Source organism: Hemicordylus capensis, chromosome 7 (genome assembly GCF_027244095.1).
Source record: "Hemicordylus capensis ecotype Gifberg chromosome 7, rHemCap1.1.pri, whole genome shotgun sequence".
In the NCBI taxonomy this organism is placed as follows: Eukaryota; Metazoa; Chordata; class Lepidosauria; order Squamata; family Cordylidae; genus Hemicordylus; species Hemicordylus capensis.
Window position 1 is genome coordinate 29485714 of NC_069663.1, and position 18460 is coordinate 29504173.

General features: G+C 63.5%; 2 protein-coding genes across 7 annotated transcripts in view; both read left to right on the top strand.

The window, feature by feature from the left end:
• Positions 1–3749, top strand: part of SPTBN4 (spectrin beta, non-erythrocytic 4) — a 51840-nt gene extending 48091 nt beyond the window's left edge. For all 4 annotated transcript variants that reach the window (XM_053267209.1, XM_053267210.1, XM_053267212.1 and 1 more), the window contains 4 exons: positions 117–400; positions 739–912; positions 1370–1412; positions 1527–3749. In XM_053267209.1, coding sequence (XP_053123184.1) covers positions 117–400; positions 739–912; positions 1370–1412; positions 1527–1688 — 663 coding nt within the window. In that variant the 3' untranslated portion in view covers positions 1689–3749. The remainder of the gene's footprint in view (positions 1–116; positions 401–738; positions 913–1369; positions 1413–1526) is intronic.
• Positions 3750–5364: 1615 nt separating this feature from the next.
• SHKBP1 (SH3KBP1 binding protein 1) lies at positions 5365–16808 on the top strand. Of its 3 annotated transcripts, none has more exons than XM_053268627.1 (18): positions 5365–7039; positions 7433–7486; positions 7965–8010; positions 8642–8715; positions 8886–8944; positions 9075–9155; positions 9814–9984; positions 10686–10776; positions 10876–11066; positions 11822–11937; positions 12154–12241; positions 12447–12563; positions 12850–13020; positions 13165–13320; positions 13413–13509; positions 15274–15452; positions 15709–15841; positions 16036–16808. In XM_053268627.1, the coding sequence occupies exons 1-18, from the start codon at positions 6981–6983 to the stop codon at positions 16385–16387; spliced, it is 2235 nt and encodes a 744-aa protein (XP_053124602.1). In that variant the 5' UTR covers positions 5365–6980; the 3' UTR covers positions 16388–16808. The 3 variants fall into 3 exon arrangements, with proteins under 3 accessions (XP_053124602.1, XP_053124601.1, XP_053124603.1); XM_053268626.1 differs by having other exon boundaries at positions 5366–7039; positions 16033–16808; XM_053268628.1 differs by lacking the exons at positions 5365–7039; positions 7965–8010 and adding an exon at positions 8070–8289 and having other exon boundaries at positions 7470–7486; positions 16033–16808.
• The last annotated feature ends 1652 nt before the right edge of the window (positions 16809–18460 follow it).

Here is an 18460-nt window from a genome sequence, read left to right on the forward strand (position 1 = left end):
CATGTGCAGTACCTTGCTTTGGTCCTCCTCCTCCTCCTCCTCTCTGGGCTGGGGCCTCTGTGCCCCCCTCTCCGTCCAGCCGTCCGGCTGACTCTCTCTCTCTCTCTGGACTGCAGCCGCGTGAAAGGGACTCCCCGGCCCGCCTGCCCAACGGCCTGGACATGCTGCCCGAGAGGACGCCCCGCCCGGACCGGCCCCGGGCTCGGGACAGGCCCAAGCCTCGCAGGCGGCCCCGGCCCAAGGACCCCAACGCGCCCCCAGGAGAGGCCCGCCGGTCGCGCTCCGCCCCCGCCCAGAGCAGCGCCCCGCCCCCTCCGCCCCCCACGCACAGCGCCCAGCAGGAGGGCTACCTGCTCCGGAAGCTGGAGCTGGAGGGGCCCAACAAGAAGGCTTCCAACCGGTGAGCTGGGTGGCTCCCCTCCCCGGAGGAGACTCCGCGTGTGTGTGGGGGGGGGCGATGCCGTTCCTGACAAGGCTCACGAGCAGAGCCCCGAGCGCCAGGCAGTGCTGCGGGCCCCGTCCCAGCGGGGAGGGGGCTCAATGCAGCGGCACAATGCCGTGAAAGGCCGCCCAACTGGGAGAGACCTTGCGCCTTGTCCCAGTAAGACGGCCACAGCCCCCCCCCCGTGGCTTCCCCCTCTGCCTCCCCCCACCTGCTCTGAGAGGGGGAAGGGCGCGGGTGCTGGGGCCCGCTGGCTCTCCTGGGAAGCGCTGACCCGGCCCCAACCCCCCCCCCAGGTCGTGGGTCAACCTGTACTGCGTGCTCAGCAAGGGGGAGCTGGGCTTCTACAAGGACTCCAAGGGGCGGGACACCGGCAGCACCCACGGCAACGAGCCCCTCCTCAGCCTGCACAACGCCACCAGCGAGGTGGCCAACAACTACAAGAAGAAGAAGTTTGTGCTCAAGATCAAGTGAGTATCTGGGGGCCGGGCAGGCAGGCGGGCAGGAGGGGTGCAGCTCAGGCCTTGCGGGGTGCAGCCCGGCTTCCTCCCTCCGGCATGGTTGGGTTGGCTCTCTTCCCTGCCAGTCACTCTGCAGCAGCGGAGGGGTGGGCGGGATGGAAATGGGGGCGGGGGCTCATTCAGAAGTGGACACACACACCCCCGCCAGCTGACCAGACGCTCCACAGGGAAGCTCTCAAGCAGGAGACGAAATCAACAACCCTTCCTTGCTGCTTGTCTCCCAGCAACTGGTACTCGGAGGTAGAGTGCCTCTGAACATGGAGGTTCCATCCAGCCGCTGGCAGAAGGCTGCGGCTCCTCTGCGAATGTGTCTTCCAGCCCCATTTTAAGGGCCTTGCAGCCGAGGGCCGGCCACACAAGCACCGCCAAGGCTGCCTGTTTGCCTACCTGTGGTTCTCTCTTGCAGGACCAGCGATGGCGGGGAGTTCCTCCTGCAAGCCAAGGACGAGGTGAGAGGCGCCACTCCCTGCAGGCCTCCTCGGGAGGAGGGTGGTGGTCGCTGGCTGGCCGTCCCCCCACACACACACACCCTGCCTGACGCCTGGCTCCCTTTCTTCCTGCAGGAGGAGATGAAGACCTGGCTGACAGCTCTGTCCACCTGCGTCTCCGAGCACAGCGAGATTTCCCGGTGGAACCAGGCCCTGCTCACGACCTCCTCGACTGACGAAGGCAACCCCAAGCGGGAGGCCGACCGCAGGGCCAGCACCTCCGGAAGGAAGAAGTGAAGCTGCCCGCGGGGCCCAGAGGCTGGGAGGAGCTGCGCCCACGGACAGCCCCCAAGGCCGCCAGACCCAGCCTGGAGCCACCACAGCCAGGGAGGCCAGCTGGTGGGGCTGGACAGCACTGGGCGTGGAGGGGAGGAGATGGGTCCTCTGACGGGGCCCCAGAGCCAGGCCCTCCGCCCACCTCCGCCAGCAGCCAGGGAGGGGCGCCATCCTCGGGGGACGGCCCCGGAGAAGACAGGCGCCCCCACTGGGAGAGGCCTCTCCTGGGCTCAAGGCCGGCCCTCCGGGGTGAAGGAGAGGAGCGCCGCTCTCCTGCATCCCCCCGGCCCTCTGCAATGCCCCAGACACCCCCCAGCTTGGAAGACTCCCCAGGAAAAGGCCCCACGCGCCGGCTCAGCAACCTGGGGGAGCTAGTGGGGCCCCTGCCCGGCAGAAGGGGGGTGGGGGAGGAAGCAGCCCCCCCCCCCGGTTTCCTCTGGGAATGCTGAGAGCATGCTTTGGGGAGCTCAGCAGGCAGCCCCCCCCCGCCCCGCCCTGCTCCCGGCCTCACGTCTTCCTGCCAGCTAGGGCGCCTCTGCTTCATGGTGCTGCTGTGGGCGCAGAGGGAGGGCAGCTGGGTGGGGCACTGCTGCTGCGGCACCCTCTCTGGGCCCCCCACCCCACCCCACCCCACCCCACCTGTTGGACTGCATTCAGATTCATAGCTGCTCCTTTTGACAGGATCCGTTGCTCAAGTGCGAGTCAGTGCACAACCTCCCTCCGCGTGTGCCAGGAGGGAGAGGAGCAGCGCCTGGTCTGGCGGGCGGCGGGGGGGGGGGTCAGCCCTCCTCCTCCTCCATCTGGTTCACCTCCCCCCCCGACTGGACTGCTGCCTGTGCCCCTCGGATGACTCTCTCCCCTGTGCCCCCCACTCAGTTGCCTTTGCGCCTCCCCCAGTGCAGCGCTTTGGAGACGTTCTGGGTACATCTCCTGGGGGGCTGCCTGCCCCCTTGCCCTGCAGGCCCTGGCCGTTGGGGCCCTCTGTCTGGAGTCCGAGCGGGACCTTCCTGCCTGGCCTCCCGGGCACGGAGCAGGGCCAGTGGGCACCGCTTTGCCACTACTGTTACAAGCCATATCCCCATCACCACTTCTGCTACCGGGGGGGGGGGGGGCTCACCTGCTACAGCACAGAGACGTATTTTTATGCAATAAGATGGCAGGAGCGGCACAGCACAGCAGGGAGATGCCTCTGGCCACGGGGCAGGCAGGCAGGCAGGCGGCATGTAGGAACTCTCCCGAAACCAGGAGCGGGAGCCTTCTGGGCCGGGGTAGGCTTCACGGACCGCAGAACAGCTTCTGCCCATCCGGCCCCGTCCCGTCGAGCAAAGGGCACCTTTCCGATCTCCCTCCTGCCCTGCTGTGGGCCATGGGGCCAGAGTTCTGATGGCTAGATTGTATCAATGCACCCCATGTGGTCAAGCACCCATTCCAGGCCCTGGAGACGGTCTGTCGCAATTGTGCGCCCCCTTCACCACATGTGGGCACAGCCGTACAACGCAGATGACGGAAGGACCGCCGAGGTTTCTGCCCTTTGCTCCTCCTCGTCTCCCAAGGACGGCGGTCCCAGGAAGAAGAGCTGGGGCGGTGGCGCAGTGGCCTCCTCCCTCCGGCCCCGAAGCCCCGCTGAAGCCTTTGGCATCCCACCGTCCCCACAGCGCCATCTCCAGCTGCATGCTTGGTCAGGCAAGGGGTCCACACACGGGCCAAGGCCTGCTGGAGCTCTGAGGAAGAGCTGCCCCAGGAGCAGAAATGCAACGGTGCTGGGAGGAGCAGCCGCCGCCCCTGCTGGCATCACCTGCCCGGGACGGCACTTGGCCAGCCCCAGCCCCCCTTGTGCTAGGTGTCGTTCCCATGGTGCCCTCCCTGGAACTGGTGCAGTTCCATCCCCCAATGCTTCCGCCCCCACCCCCACCCCCCCGCCACTGCCTTCCCCAATTGTTCAGAAGCCTGTAAAATATTGTAATTGCTTTAAATAAGTTTTTTTGTCTTGTATAGAAAAAGAACCACCCAAACTGGAGCATTTGGGGTTGCATTCTCTCTCTTTTTGGGCTGTGAATCTTGTTAAAGATTTGGGTTTTTCTAACAGACCAATTTGTAGGATTTTAAACTTGGGTTGCATGAGATCAGAAGATCAGCTGCTGCTGGCGTCTAGGAATGGTTCCCTTGCCCCCAGCAAACACACACACACACTCTCTCTCTCTCTCTGTTCCATGAGCTCTCCAAAAGCCGATGCTTCACGGTGGTGCAGGTGCACGCAACGCACGCCACTGTGCACGTGCACACCCTGGACGGATGCTCCTCCCTGCAGACGGCAGCTGCTCAGACCTGGACCTGCATCTGCCAGATGGCAACTACACAGAATCTGGTCTCTCCCCAATGGGTTTGGGGCCTTGACCAGCAGGGGAAGAGGAAAGGAGGCTCCTACACCCTGGTTGCAACCAAACTTGCCCGGGGTCCCGTTTCTTTGCAGCATGGGCGTGGCTCACTCCCCCTTTCCATGCAGGATGATGCAGATGCAGGCAGGTCAAGCGGCACAGCCGTGGCAGGGGTCAGTCACTTGGCCACTCCCAGAGCCCTTGCTGGAGCCCCCTCCCATCCCCTCCCTCACTCTTCGCTTTGCTTAGGGGCTGACCGAGCCAGGACCCACTGAGCCCCAGCTGCTCCCCAGCCCCACCCCTCGGCTCCTCTGCTGCTTCCAGTTTCCCTACACAAGTCACTTAGCAACAGCCAGTGTGGTTTAGCCACCCAACTTCAGGCAAATGTTGGAACTACAACTCCCCATCACCCCTATTGGCCATGGTGGCTGGGGCTGATGGGCGCTGTAGTCCAATAACAGCTGGAGGGCCGCAGTTGCACAGCCCTGGTTGAGAGTGTCCAAGGAGGGCACGGAGACCTAGGCGCCGCCAGTCTTCACACAACCATGGAGCTCACTGGGCAGCCACCGAGGGCCTGTTCCGCTCAGCTGCGCCTACTTCACAGGGTGGTTGTGAGGGTGACATGGAAGTCCGTGTACACTGCCCTCAGCTAGTTGGAGGGATGGGATTTAAAAGTCCTGAATGAAGAAACAAAACTAGCAGGAGTAAGGCATAACCGGAGGCAGCCGTCTTGGGGGCTGCTGTCTTCTTCCCAGATGTGCAGAGGGAGAAGTGCTCCCGCTTGGGTGGCCTGCTGACCCCTCCCTGCCAAGAAAGCCTGGAATATCTCTTTATTTGTTGGTTGCATTTTTATACCGCCTTTCTGCCTTGACAAAGGCACCCCAAGTGGTGTACAATATTAAAACAAGGAAATGACAGGCTGTTGGCCTTGCCAGGAGCTGAGGACAAGAGCTCTCTGGCCTGGGGGGCCTCCTTTCTTGCTTTCCTCTCGGGGGACGCTGGTCTTTCAGCTCTCCTGAAGATTCGGGCGAGACATTCGGAGGAACTTTCTATCTGCAAGAGCGGTTGGACAGGGGAGCAGTCTGCCTTGCGCAGTGGCAGGCTCTCCCTCGCGGGAGCTTTCGCAAGGGACCAGTGCTCCCTCTAACAGGGACTCCCGGATGTTGTTGACTACAACTCCCAGCATCCCCAGCTGCAATGACCTTTGGCTGGAGATTCTAGGAGCTGTAGTCAACAACATCTGGGAATCCCTGTTAGAGGGAGCACTGCAAGGGACACTGGGCAGTCATTGGCCAGGGCAGGCAACTTGGGCTCTCCAGCTGTTCATTCATTCATTCATTCATTCGATTTCTATACCGCCCTCCCAAAAATGGCTCAGGGCAGTTTACACAGAGAAATAATAAATAAGGTAAGATGGATCCCTGTCCCTGAAGGGCTCACAGCCTAGAAAGAAACATGAGGGACACCAGCAACAGTCACTGGAGGGATGCTGTGCTGGGGGTGGAGAGGGCCAGTTACTCTCCCCCTGCTCAATAAAGAGAATCTCCATGTTGAAAGGTGCCTCTTTGCCCAGTGAGCTGGGGTTGTTGAACTACAGTTCCCATCACCCCTAGCTGGAGAGCAAAGCTTGCCTAGTCCCTGGGTTTCTCAGTCGCTGGCACTCCAGATGTTGCTGAGCTACAACACCCATCACCCCCTGCTATGAGCTATTTACGTCTGGCATAATGCTAACCAGTTGAGTAACCCTGAACGAGAGGAGAGTCCATCTTGTGGTAGTAATCATGAACTGTCCCCTTTGCTAAGCAGGGTCCACCCTGCTTTGCATTTGAATGGGAGACTATATGTATGAGCACTGCAAGACATTCCTCTCATGGGATGGGGCCATAGCTCAGTGGGAGAGGACCTGCAAGCTTGCCTGCAGAAGGCCCCAAGTTCCCTGCCTGGCAGCAGCAGCAGCATCTCCAAGATCGGGCTGAGAGAGACTCCTGCCTGCAACCTGGGAGAAGCCGCTGCCAGTCTGTGAAGACAAGACTGAGCTAGATGGACCAAGGGCCTGACTCAGTACATGGCAGCTTCCCATGCAAGACCTCCAGCTGCCGCCGCCGCCCCCACCCCAAACGCTTTTAAGCAGAACCATTCGACCAAGGTAGAACCGCCTCTCCCCCCTCCCCGCCAGAGGCCACCAGCCAGCTGCTCCTCTGTCGGGATGCCAACGGCAGGGCCGGGCCGGGCCGCCGCCTCCTGCGCCAGAGCTGGGGGCCTCCTGCTTGCTTCCGAGCCTCTCCTCTTCTGGGTTTCTGATATGAGCGCGAGGAGAACCCAGCGGAACCAGCCCAAGGGAGGGGCGTGGAGCCGAGCACTCCGTGGCTCAGCCGGGTGAACTGCTCTTGGACATGGAGGTTCCATTCCGGCCGCCCAGGAACCGCTTCCGCCCAGTGACGGGAAAAGACAAAGAACCTGGAAGCCGCCACGGCCGGAGAGGCGGGGCCTCGTGAGCCGCATCCAATCGGGGGACAATACGCAATGCCGCTCAGCCAATGGGGAAGCAAAGAGGACGAGTTCTACGGCAGGGGCGAAGGCAGTTTGTTTACCCCTCGAGACCCCGCCTAAGCTCAATTGGATAGTCGCTGCGGGGCCGTTCGCAGCCAATGGGGAGAGCAGAAAGGCGGGGCGCTAGGACACCCGCAGCCAATGAGACATGGAGGGAGAGTACTAACCAATAGGCGCTCGAGAAGGGCGGGACTGTCAAGGCCCCCGACAAATTGAAGTCGGGCCACTGCTAAGGCCCTTGGCTAATGGCATCGCGGAGTGGGCGGGCTAGCCGAGGAGCCCGGAAGTCCGCACTGGAGCCGGTTGGCCGGCCGGAGCGGGGCTGGCGATGGCGGCCGGAGCGGGCGGCGGCGCGGAGCTCGTGCAGCTGAACGTGGGCGGCAGGAGGCGAGTGGCTCCGCGGCGGCGGCGGCGGGGCGGGCTGGCTGGCTGTTCGTCTGGTAGAGCTGCTGGGTTAACCGCGCAGGCAGCTGCTCCTGACGAATGCCCAGCCCGCAGGCAGCAGCGCGGCTCAACCCGCGTGAACTGTGCAGCTCTCCCTGCCCAGTGGCCAGACCGCGGCGCGGGGGGGGCGGGGCGTAGAGTGGAGTGGAGGCTCCCCCCGCCCCGCCCCGCCCCGCCCCGCCCGCGATGCTCCGCTGAGAGGCCGCCGGCGAGCCGAAGCCAGGAGGGGGGCCGCGGGGGGCAGGGCGGGAGGGCTCCCAGCCGGGCAGGCCGCTCCCCAGTCGGTGGGTGCCGCCCTGCCTGCCGTGACGGACCCCCCTCCTCTTCTCTTGGCAGGTTCAGCACCTCCCGCCAGACCCTCACCTGGGTCCCGGATTCCTTTTTTTCCAGGTGCTTCCTGCGGGGGGGGGGCTCGGTGGGGGGGGCAGGAAGGGCGTGCCGGGCTCAAGGGCCAGGCCAGGCGCCAGCAGAGCGACCCCCGCGGGGCTCCTCCTCGCTGGGTGCTGGTGGGGGTGAGAAGCCCCATCCGGGGAGCCCTTTCCCGGGGGGCCCCATTGCCCCCGCCTGCAACAGGCAGCTGTCGGCTGCTGAGGAAGGGGGCCCCACGGACTGCGGTGACCATTTCATGGGGGGTGGGGGCAGTTCCCCTCCGAAGCAGGAAGCCTGCTGGTCTCTCTGCAAAGGTTTCCCTTCTGGACAAGTTTCTCTGACAGGGAGGTAAGAAGCCCAACCCGGCCAGAGCAGGGGGCCTGCAAGGGGGGGGGTGGGGGTGGGGGGCCTTCAGCTCTGCATCCAGCAGCCCAGGGTCAGGTACGGACTCCTCAAGATCCCCGGCAGAGGCTCACCTGGGTTCTTATCTGACTTGCAGCCTCCTCAGTGGCCGGATCTCCACGCTGAAGGATGAAAGAGGCGCTGTGAGTAACCAGGGCCCTCTTCTCCTTCCCTGCCCCCCCCCCCACTCTGCCTCTGGAAGAGGCTGTTGCAGATGCACTGTGGACTGGGAGATCTGCAAGAAAGACCTCTGCAGAATGCCTGAATGTTCTGGCTCAGCAGCAGGGGAGGAGACGCGTGCCCTGCCTGAGAGGGCCCGTTCCTGGGAAAGCATCCCTGGGCTTGGAGTGCAGAACCCCCCGTGGCGCTTGCCTGGTTTCTGACAGCAGCACATCTCACACTGGGGTGCAATGGTGAACAAGGTAGCCTTGCTGATCGGACTGGGCCAAAGTTCCGCGTCTCCCACCGTGTGGGACTTTTGACCCAGGCGGGGAGGGACAGCTGGGGTGGAGGCCTCTCGCCATCTGCTCCCCGCTGCTTCCGCTTCCCTGCGCCTTGGGCAGCCCCAGGAGTGGAGTGGCTTCCCCTCCCAGTGCTGGGCTGCCTGGGCTGAATGGCTTCACGGCCATCCGGGCGCAACTGGCGGCCTTTGCCCTGCATGGGCAGCAAGCTGGCGCTGCACGGGTGGTAGGAGGGGCTGGCTGAGCAGGCTGCCCTGGTAGCCGGAGGCCAAGACACTGGCCACGAAACCCAGCCCTGCTTCCTCCCTGCCAGATCTTCATTGACCGAGACCCGGAGGTCTTTGCCTCCATCCTTAACTTTCTCCGGACCAAGGAGCTTGACATCAGGTACGAGGCAGCGGTCGAAGCAGCTTCTCCCTGGACGGGGAGTTGAAGGGGAGGCGTGTGGGTGTGACTGCTGGTTGCCCACCTTCCTTCAGCCCCGATTGCCTCTCCAGAGCTGCTGCAGGGGTGTGAGGACCACCCAGGGGAACCCTCACCCCATTTTGTGCCCCTAGGAGAACCAACGTCTCGCTGCTGCTGCATGAAGCACAGTTTTACGGGATCACACCGCTAGGTATGCTGGGTTGGCGGGGAGCCCTGTGATGCTTGGGGTTGCCTGCGTCTTGGCCCTTGTGGGAACCTTGGCGCCCCAGAGACAGGGTCCTTTGTGGGCTTACCCGTGTCCTTGGCCTCGTTCCACTCAGTTCGCCGCCTGCAGTTGCGTGAAGAGCTCGAACAGTCATCTTGCGGGAGTGTTCTCTTCAATGGCTACCTGCCAGCACCAGGTAGGAGCAGACAAAGATGGGGGAACATAGGAAGCTGCCATATACTGAGTCAGGGCCTTGGTCCATCTAGCTCAGTATTGTCTACACAGACCAGCAGTGGCTTCTCTAAGGTTGGAGGCAGGAATCTCTCTCAGCTGTCTCTTGGAGATGCTGCCAGGGAGGGAACTGGGAACCCAGATGCTTTTCCCAGAGCGGCTCCATCCCCTAAGAAGGGGAATCTCTTCCAGTGCTCGTGCATCAAGTCTCCCATTTATTTGCAGCCAGAGCAGACCCTGCATAGCTAAGGGGACCGGTCATGCTAGCTACCCCAAGACCAGCTCTCCTCTCCAGTTGCCCAGAGCTGTAATTCAGGGGCAGCTGGAAATGCTCAGGAATGGCTTTGTAGAATGTTCTCCTAGGGAGCCTGGCCTGGCCTGGAAAGGAGAAACAGGACTCATTTGGGGGGAAAGCTATTTCTTCCCTCCCAAGCTGTTTGTTGCTCTGGTGTCCGCCATCAGGTGGCAGCTGCTGGGAATTGTGGGTGAAGCTTCTGGCTGGCAGGTTCTGTTTGGATACGTCTGTATGCCTGGGAGTTGCGCTGGTTTCTCTGTGCACAGCAGGAGCTCAGGGCCTGCAGGCGAAGTCACATCCCCCCCCCCCCGACTCCTCTCCCCTCCAGTCTTTCCTGCCAAGCGGCGGAACCGCCACAGTGTTGCTGGGGCGCAGCTGGCCGACCGGGCAGGGAGCCTCGTGGAGCGGGCCCTGGTGCGCCGGAGCAACACCCTGCCCCCCAACCTTGGCAACGCTGGGCTTCTGGGGCGGCTGCTGGAGGAGAGGGGCCCAGTGGCAGGTATGTGCCCAGTGGAGGAAGGGGGCCCTGCCTGCTGAGGGCAGAGAGTGGGGCTGGGCCCAGGGTGGGGCAGGCAGACCCCATGGACTCTCGGCCCTGGTGCTCCCCAGCCGTGAAACAGGCGGAATCCTGGCGGGTTCTTGGTCACGACGGGTGATGCCCACTCTGAGAAGTCCTGCTTGCGAAGTCGGGGAGAAGGACCAGAGTGCATTGCTCCCCGCCTGGGTGAGTCCAAGCCCTCTCTGGGCACTAGAAGAACCAGTCCTCTGGGCGCCTTTTCCCTCCAAGCGCAGGCCACGAAGTTCACCCCCTCACTGTGAATCTGTACTAGTCTGTTTATCCTGTTTATAGTTCTACTTATGGTCATTTTCATCTGTTTATGTGACTTTTAGGTTTTGGATTGATTGGATTGTAAACTACCCTGAGATGTTATGTAGAGCAGCATATAAATTTGACAGACAAATAAATAAGAGCCCAAATCTGGAATGCATGTGTGGAAAGGTGACCCTTTTAGAGAGACAGGATGTTTCCTTTGTGGTCCTTGGGATTGTTTTAATGAAAGGGGGTATATAAATGTAACAATAAATAAATAATAAAGCACGCCAGGCCCCCGCCATGATGGCCTGGCACGCCTTGGGCCCGGCCTCCTGCGGTTCAGGAGGGAGGATTCCCAGCCTCAGTGCCCGTCTGCTTCCCCTCAGGAGGTGCACATGACCCGGGCCTGGTGCGCCTTGTGTGTGGGCATCATAACTGGATCGCTGTGGCATACGCGCAGTTCCTGGTCTGCTACAGGTAGCCTGCCTATGGAGTTCTCCCGGTGGGACGCTTGGGGGGAGCAGCCCTAGCCCTGGGGCAGCGGTTCCATGCCCGGGCTGTCTCTTTGCCCCGCAGGATGAAGGAGACCTCGGGCTGGCAGCTGGCCTTCTGTAGTCCCCGGCTGGACTGGGTCATTGAGCGGGTGGCCCTGAATGCCCGGGTGCTCGGCGGCTCGCTGGGGGACAATGACAAGATGGTGGCAGCCGCGTCCTGCAGCGAGATTCTCCTGTGGGCCCTCCAGCCGGACGGCACCGGCGTTGAGATTGGTGAGGACTGGCGAGAGGCGCAAGGGCTGGATCCGTGGCCAGCCCCTCGGGAGCCAAGCACCGCCTCTTGGACCCGGATGGGGGTTCTGCTTTGGGGGCCCAGCAGCAACTCCTTGGCAGCAGGGCGCCAAAGGAGGTGCAGCTGCCTCGGTTTCCCAGCAGCAGCAGCTTGAGTGGTTCTCCTCTCCCTCGCCCTGCCTGAGAGCCAGGCAGTCTGCAGGCTGGCCATTTGCAAGACAGAGCTGCGCGGGCAACCACACAGCTCTCCCTGATGGAGGGCCAGCCTGCAAGCAATGCTGGGGCAGGGTGGGGAAGAGATGCCTCCCGAGCTTGCTGGGACCCAGCCCCTCTTGTCCTGGGCACTGGGTCAGAGTTCTTGGAGCGCCCCGCCCAGCCCAGCCCAGCCCCTTTGTGTTCTCACCTCAGTCCCGCAGGCCGTGGGGTGTGTGCCTGCTGGGGGCCCTTAGTGCCCCTCCCCAAGAGAGCTGGCAGGGTGGGAGGTGCGGTGCGTCTTCACACAGTGGCCCACGGATGGCTTTAAAGGGAGTGGACCGTTCATGGAGGAGGAGTCTGGCAGTGGCTGTTCATGATGATGCTTAGATGGAGCCTCCATATTCAGAGGCAGCACACCACGGAAGAGCAGTGGCTGAGGGACCAAGAGAGGGAGAGGCCTGCTGCCTTCCTGCCCTGCGTGTGCATGTCCGTGTCCCCCCCTTCCAGCCGGGCTCTGCGGATGTCTTGTCTCTTTGAACTAGGCGTCTTCTACTTGGGGGTTCCCGTGGAGGGCCTCTTCTTTGTGGGCAACCAGCTCATTGCCACCAGCCACACAGGCAAGATCGGCGTCTGGAATGCAGTCACCAAGCATTGGCAGGTGGGTGGGGCGTCTGGGCTCAGGCCCTCTTCCAGGTCGGGGACCTCCTGGGCCTCCCGCTGCCCACTGGGGCTCCCCAGCTGGCGGAGAGCCGGTTGGGCTGGCCTGCCCTGGCTCCCCGCTCCTGGGGTGGGTGGCCCTTGGAGCTGGAAGGCCGGGCTCTCCGCGGGCCCCTTGCTGGTGGCCCCGACGGCTCTCCCCCCCCCCTTCCCACAGACTCAGGACGTGGCCCCCATCAGCAGCTACGATGCCGCCGGGTCCTTCTTGCTCCTGGGATGCAGCAACGGCTCCATCTACTACGTGGGTGAGTGAGTGAGGGAGGGAGGCGGCTGGGCTGGGGGGCAGGCCGAGTGCTGGAGCCACAGCCGGCTGGGAGGGGGGTTGCTGTGTGGGAGGGCAGAAGAGGCTGCCGCCAGCCCTGGGGTGATCTGCCCGGCCATGTGGCAGCCAGCCCCCCCCCACCCCCGCCGGCCGAGACCCCTGCCTGACCTCCCCGCTGCTTCCACCAGATGTGCAGAAGTTTCCGCTGCGCATGAAGGACAACGACCTGCTGGTGACGGAGCTGTACCGCGACCCTTCTGAGGACGCCATCACTGCGCTCAGCGTCTACCTCACGCCCAAGAGCAGTAAGGAAGCCCCCCCGGCCCCCCTTCGAGCACGGTGGTGGTGGTGCTGGGCTGAGCTGGATCCAGGCCCTCTGGAGGGCCCCCCCCCCCGCCTGACTGACAAGGCCGCCTCTCCTGCCTGCGGCTGATCTGCCTGCTGGGGGGCCAGAGGCCTCCCTTCCAGGCAGGCCCCCCCGCCCCAGGCCGAGCCTTGCCTCCTCTCCAGCGTGGGGGGTGGGGGCCCCGGGGGGGGGCCTGCTCCCCCTCTGGCAGCCGCCCTCCAGCCCTTTCTGTGCCCCCTGAGCAGGCAGCTGCGGCAACTGGATCGAGATTGCCTACGGCACCAGCTCAGGGATGGTGAGGGTGATTGTCCAGCACCCGGAGACGGTGGGCTCTGGCCCCCAGCTCTTCCAGACCTTTGCTGTCCACCGCAGCCCTGTCACCAAAGTCATGCTCTCGGAGAAGCACCTCATCTCAGGTACTGGCCGGGGGGGGGGGCGTGGGGGGCGAGGCTGTCGGCAGCTCCTGGGCAGGCGTGAAGGGGACGCCTCTGCCTCGGCATGGCTGGCACCCATCCTGCGCTCGCTCTTTCTCCCCTGCCGCTGCCGCCCCCCCCCCCCAGTCTGCGCTGACAACAACCACGTCCGTACGTGGACCGTGACACGGTTCCGCGGGATGATCTCCACGCAGCCCGGCTCCACCCCGCTCGCCTCTTTCAAAATCTTGGCCCTGGAGTCCATGGACGGGCTGGGAGGCTGCAGCGCCGGCACAGACATTGGTAGGTGGGGTGTGGAGGGGTGGGGGGGGAGGCCCTGAGCCCCCTCTGCCTTGTCCCTCCCTGCTCCTAAGAGCCTTCCTCCCTCCCTCCAGGCCCCTTTGGTGAGCGGGATGACCAGCAGGTCTTCCTCCAGAAGGTGGTGCCAGATGCCAGCAAGCTGTATGTGCGCCTCTCCTCCACGGGCAAGAGGTGGGTCTTCAACGGGGCGGGGGGGGGGGGCTCCTCAGCTTCCCAAGAGCCAGCCCTCAGCCGAATGCAGACATTCTTAGCACCAGCGCTAGGTTTTCGGCACAAAGCGGTCTGGTCCTTGGACTGGCAGAGTCTTTCCAGTAGTCATGTGCACGGACCGGTTCGGAGGCCATTCTAAAGGCCTCCAGACCGGTCCGGTCACGGGGTGGTTTTGGTTCGGGTGGGGGGTTCCAATTTAAAAAGGGGGAGCTTTACTCACCCCTTCCAGTTAAAAAGCGTATTTCTTGTAGTAATTGGGCGGCAGGGTGCCGCCCGCTTCAATCTCCGAGTCTGGCCGGCCGCGGGCTCCTCCTTGGTAGGCATAATCGGGCGGCAGGATCGCTCCAAGTCCCTGCCGCCCGCCCTCTTCATGCTGAGCAAGCCTCCCCCCCCCCCGTCGGCTGGCGGCCGCCCCCTGTGCATATTAGGGGGTTCCCCCTCCCCTCCTCCCCCTTCTTGCCAAGTATCCCCCCCCCCCTCCATTACAGGAGGACGGCAGGAGAACTCCCTGCCGTCCCCCTTCTCCTTTGCCGGCTGGGCTGCAAATGGTTCCTAGGAAGCCTTTCGCGCGCGTGCGCGAAAGGCTTCCTAGGAGCCATTTGCAGCCCAGCCGGCAAGGCAAGCGGACGGCAGGGAGTTCTCCTGCCGCCCGCTCGCTAAAGTTAACGTTAACTTTAGCGAGCGGGCGGCGGGAGAACTCCCTGCCGTCCGCTTGCCTTGCCGGCTGGGCTGCAAATGGCTCCTAGGAAGCCTTTCGCGCACGCGCGCGAAAGGCTTCCTAGGAACCATTTGCAGCCCAGCCGGCAAAGGAGAAGGGGGACGGCAGGGAGTTCTCCTGCCGTCCTCCTGTAATGGAGGGGGGGGGATACTTGGCAAGAAGGGGGTGGAGGGGAGGGGGGAACCCCCTAATATGCACAGGGGGCGGCCGCCAGCTGACGGGGGGGGGGGCTTGCTCAGCATGAAGAGGGCGGGCGGCAGGGACTTGGAGCGATCCTGCCGCCCGATTATGCCTACCAAGGAGGAGCCCGCGGCCGGCCAGACTCGGAGATTGAAGCGGGCGGCACCCTGCCGCCCAATTACTACAAGAAATACGCTTTTTAACTGGAAGGGGTGAGTAAAGCTCCCCCTTTTTAAATTGGAACCCCCCACCCCAGTGCCGGACCAGTTCCGTGCACACCCCTACTTTCCAGCCCCTTCCAGCAAGCGGATCTGCCCCGGAGTGGCCCAGGCCCCGCCACGGCTTCCTTTCAGGTCTAGGCGGTGGCACGACCTCCAACCTTGCGGCGCTCGAGGGAGGGCCTTCCACACACCAGCCCTGGCAGTCGGACCAGGAGGGGTTGTGAAGCCTGCCCGGACACTAGGCAAGGGAGGCCTTGTGGGTGCACCATACCATCGCTTTACTTTCTCTTAAAATCTGGGAAATCCTGCTTTGCTGGTGTAGGCAGAGTTAGCAAATAGAACAGACATTTACAGAAAAAAGCGAGACGATCGGGGAACGACCACTCGGCGCAGGCCGGCGGGGCCCTCTGTCCCCAAAGGTGTTCCCGACAAAAGGCCTTGGACAGAACCCGGCGGGGCAGTGGGTGGCCGGGGAACAGTGGCTGAAAAGGCCCTTCTCCCTCCGCTCCCTCAGCCGATGACCCACAAGCGCAGGCAGGCCCTGCCCCGAAGCCGGCCACCAGTCCCAGATCCCTCTCTCCCCCCCGCCCCCCCCCCCGCCTGCAGGGTCTGCGAAGTCTGCTCCGTGGACGGCACCCCCATCACCGCCTTCACGGTGCAGGAGTGCGAAGGGTCCAGCCGCATCGGCTCCCGCCCCCGCCGCTACCTCTTCACCGGCCACAGCAACGGCAGCCTCCAGATGTGGGACCTCACCACGGCCATGGAGACAGCCGGCCAAGTGGCAGGTACGGGGGCCCCTCAGCTGGGCCGGGCTCTGGCTGGTCGCCCGGCCCCTGCAAGCGGGCACTGTGGTGGGCGAGGGCCCGTGCCAACGTCCCTCATGGGCAGCTGGAGTGAGGGGCATCTCTGGGCCCGGCCGAGGGGGACGCCTGGCTTCAAAGCGGGCCTCTTCTTGCCCGGTGGATTGGGCCCCCCGCGACCCAGATGCTGCTGTGCCAGCGTGCCTGCCCCCCTCTGCTCCTTCCTTCCTTCCTTCCCCAGATGCCGGCGGCCTCTCGGAGGAGGAGCTGCTTCAGCAGCTGGAGCAGTGTGACCTGGCCCTCACCCACTCCCTGGAGTCCAGCCCAGCGGGGTCCGTCACCCCCACCTGCGCCTCCAGCACTGCCAGCAGCAGGTAGAGACCTGGGGGGGGGCTGCTCACACCTGGCCCCCACCCCTTGGAAGGGCCACAGGTGCTTCTTCCGTGGCTGCTCACTGAGGCAAGGAGGGCAACGGACCTCGGCCCCTCTCCTCCTGGGGCAGGCAGAGCTGGCTCTCCTCCCTCCTCCCTCCCAGCGGGTTCTAATGGACTTGTGGTTCTCCCAGCAGCCTCCAGGTCCAAGACCCCGACGGACTCCCGGAGAAGCCCGCTGAGGACTCCCTGCCCTGCCGCTTGAGTGGCCAGAACCTGCCCTGCTCTGCCCTCCCAGAGCCCCACGTGCCGCGAGGGGAGCTTGACAGGCGCCGTGCAGGGGGTAGCTTTGTGGAAAGGTGCCAGGAGCTTGCCCAGTCCGAGGGCCGCTGGGCCAGCCGCTCCAGGGAGCTGGGGGCCCGGACCAGGCGTGGTGGCCACACGGCCGGCAGCGTAGCCCAAAGACCCCCCAACCCCGGCCCTGCCGCCCCAGAGCCTGCCCTCCCGCTGACCCCATCCAGGGTGCGTCTCAGCGAAACCTCCTTCTGACCCAGCCCTGCCGGGCTGGACTGGGGGTTCTTGATCTAGGAGCAGATCTCTCTTGCCCCCCCCCCACCGCTGCTGCTGCTGCTGCTGCTGCTGTCCTCTGGGCAGCAGCCACCGGGGCCCCACCCCGCCTGGTGGTGCTTGTGTCCTGTGCCACCCCCAGAGTGTTTTGCCTTGTGGACACGGAGCTCACCTGGGCAGAAGGCTTGCTCCCGAGCTCCCCCTCCCCTCCCCTCCAAGCATCTCAGGGTTGGAGCCCCCAGGGGGCTGGGCGCTTTTGCACAAAGGTGGATTGTCCTGGAGAAGAGGCCCCCTCCCTCTGGGAAACCAAAGCCGGGCGTGAGCAGTTGGGGCGTGGGCCTCTGCCGCACTCGGCCTCTCTTTGTATCGGTTGTCGACGAGCAATAAATACATGTGGACAGACGCCTCTTGGTACCTGCTGGCGTTTCTGGGGAGTTCCAAGGGCCCTGAGGGGGGCACATAGCAGGCAGATACCCTTCTCTCCCGCTGCAGTCCTAATCAGCAGGGGGAGGGGTGGCACAGGTGGCACAGCTGCCTCTCCTCCCCAGAGCTCTGTTTGCTCCTCTCCCGCCCTGCCCCAGTGTCACCCAGAGCCTCACTGCTTGCAGTTAATCACACAGCTCTACCTGATGAATAGCCAGCCTGCAGGCTGGGAAGGAGAGAGAGGTGCAAAGGGAGCTTTGAGTAGGAGAGGCAGCTGTGTCTCCTTTGGCTCTCAAGGATGAACTGCTCCTGATTGCAAGGCATCCTGGGAAATGCCTTGTTTGATGGCTAATGAAGCCGAATGAGAGGCCAAACACAGCACAAGCTGTTAGTTTTGTCCCAGGAGTTCCTGGAAGAAAAATAGTAGTGTGCTTAAAAAGGACAAAGTCAGGGGCTGCTACCTGCTGGGCTGCAGGTTTTCCCTGGTCATTGGCTGAGTTGCTGTGACATCACAGAAGTCCTGAGGTCAGGCCTACCCAAGATCTGAACAGAGAATGCAAGTTCCAAGCGAGGCTGCTTGCAGGGAGCCTGCAGAACCCCTGTTGGAGAGGGACCAAGTGTCAGCAGCAGAGCGAGATCCCAGCCAGAAGCCTGAAGGAAGCCCCCAGGTGGGTTGCAAGGTTAAAGCAAAGGGGGGGGAGGGAGCACTGGTGGGGTCCACTCCAGCAGCCCAGGAAGAAGAGGCCCGCTGGGCCCGTGGATGAAAGCCAAAAGGTGGCCCTGGCCCTCTGGGAGGGGGCAAGGGACCCCTAGCAAGCTGCCCAGTGGCTTGGTGGGAAGCCCCTCCCCTGCCAATCAGGCCGCCGCCTCCTCCTCCTCTAGCTGGCTCCCCAGCTGCAAGGTCTGTTGTGGCTTCCAACTTGCCCGAGCCCCCCTCCCTCCCTCCCGCCCTCAGTTCTTAGGGCATTCCTTGAGGCTGGCGGAGGGGTCCTTCCTCGCTGCTGGTGGTGCCTGGGGGGGCGGGAGGTGTCAGGCTGAAAGTGCTGCCATGTCCCTTCTGCCTCCACTTTTCCCTCTCGCAGACCCACAGCCCACCCACCCCTCGCCACCTGTGGCCTCCCTGCTGCCTAAGCCTTGGGGGAGGGAGGATCCTGTCCCTGCCAGAGCCAAGAAGAGGCCTGCAGGGGGGGGAGACGAGGCATCAGGCCCCCCCTTTTCAAAAGGGGTTTGTGTGGGGAGAGGAGTGGGTGTCCCCCTGCCCCGCTGGTGCCCTACATGGTGGCGGGGACCCCGTGCATGAGGAGAAGAGGGCCCTTGGAGGCCTTCTGCCCTCTGGGCCGGCAACTGTGGCTGGGGGGCCACTCTGGGAGGTGAGCCTGTGCAGCCCTCACCTCAGTCAGCGCATGGCGGCACTCTTGCCATCCGGTAATTTTCTTTATTGAACCAACCAACTACCGAAGCACAATTATATACCAAGTGGTGGTTTGTACATCATATATCTACAGAGCTTTACACACAAGGATTTGGAGTTTCGTCCAGTTTTCTTCGGGGCCCTTGAGTGCCTCAAGGATATCCTTTCCATGCGGTAGAGTTGTGCACATTTCATGGCCGGAATGAGGGAAGCGAGTTTGT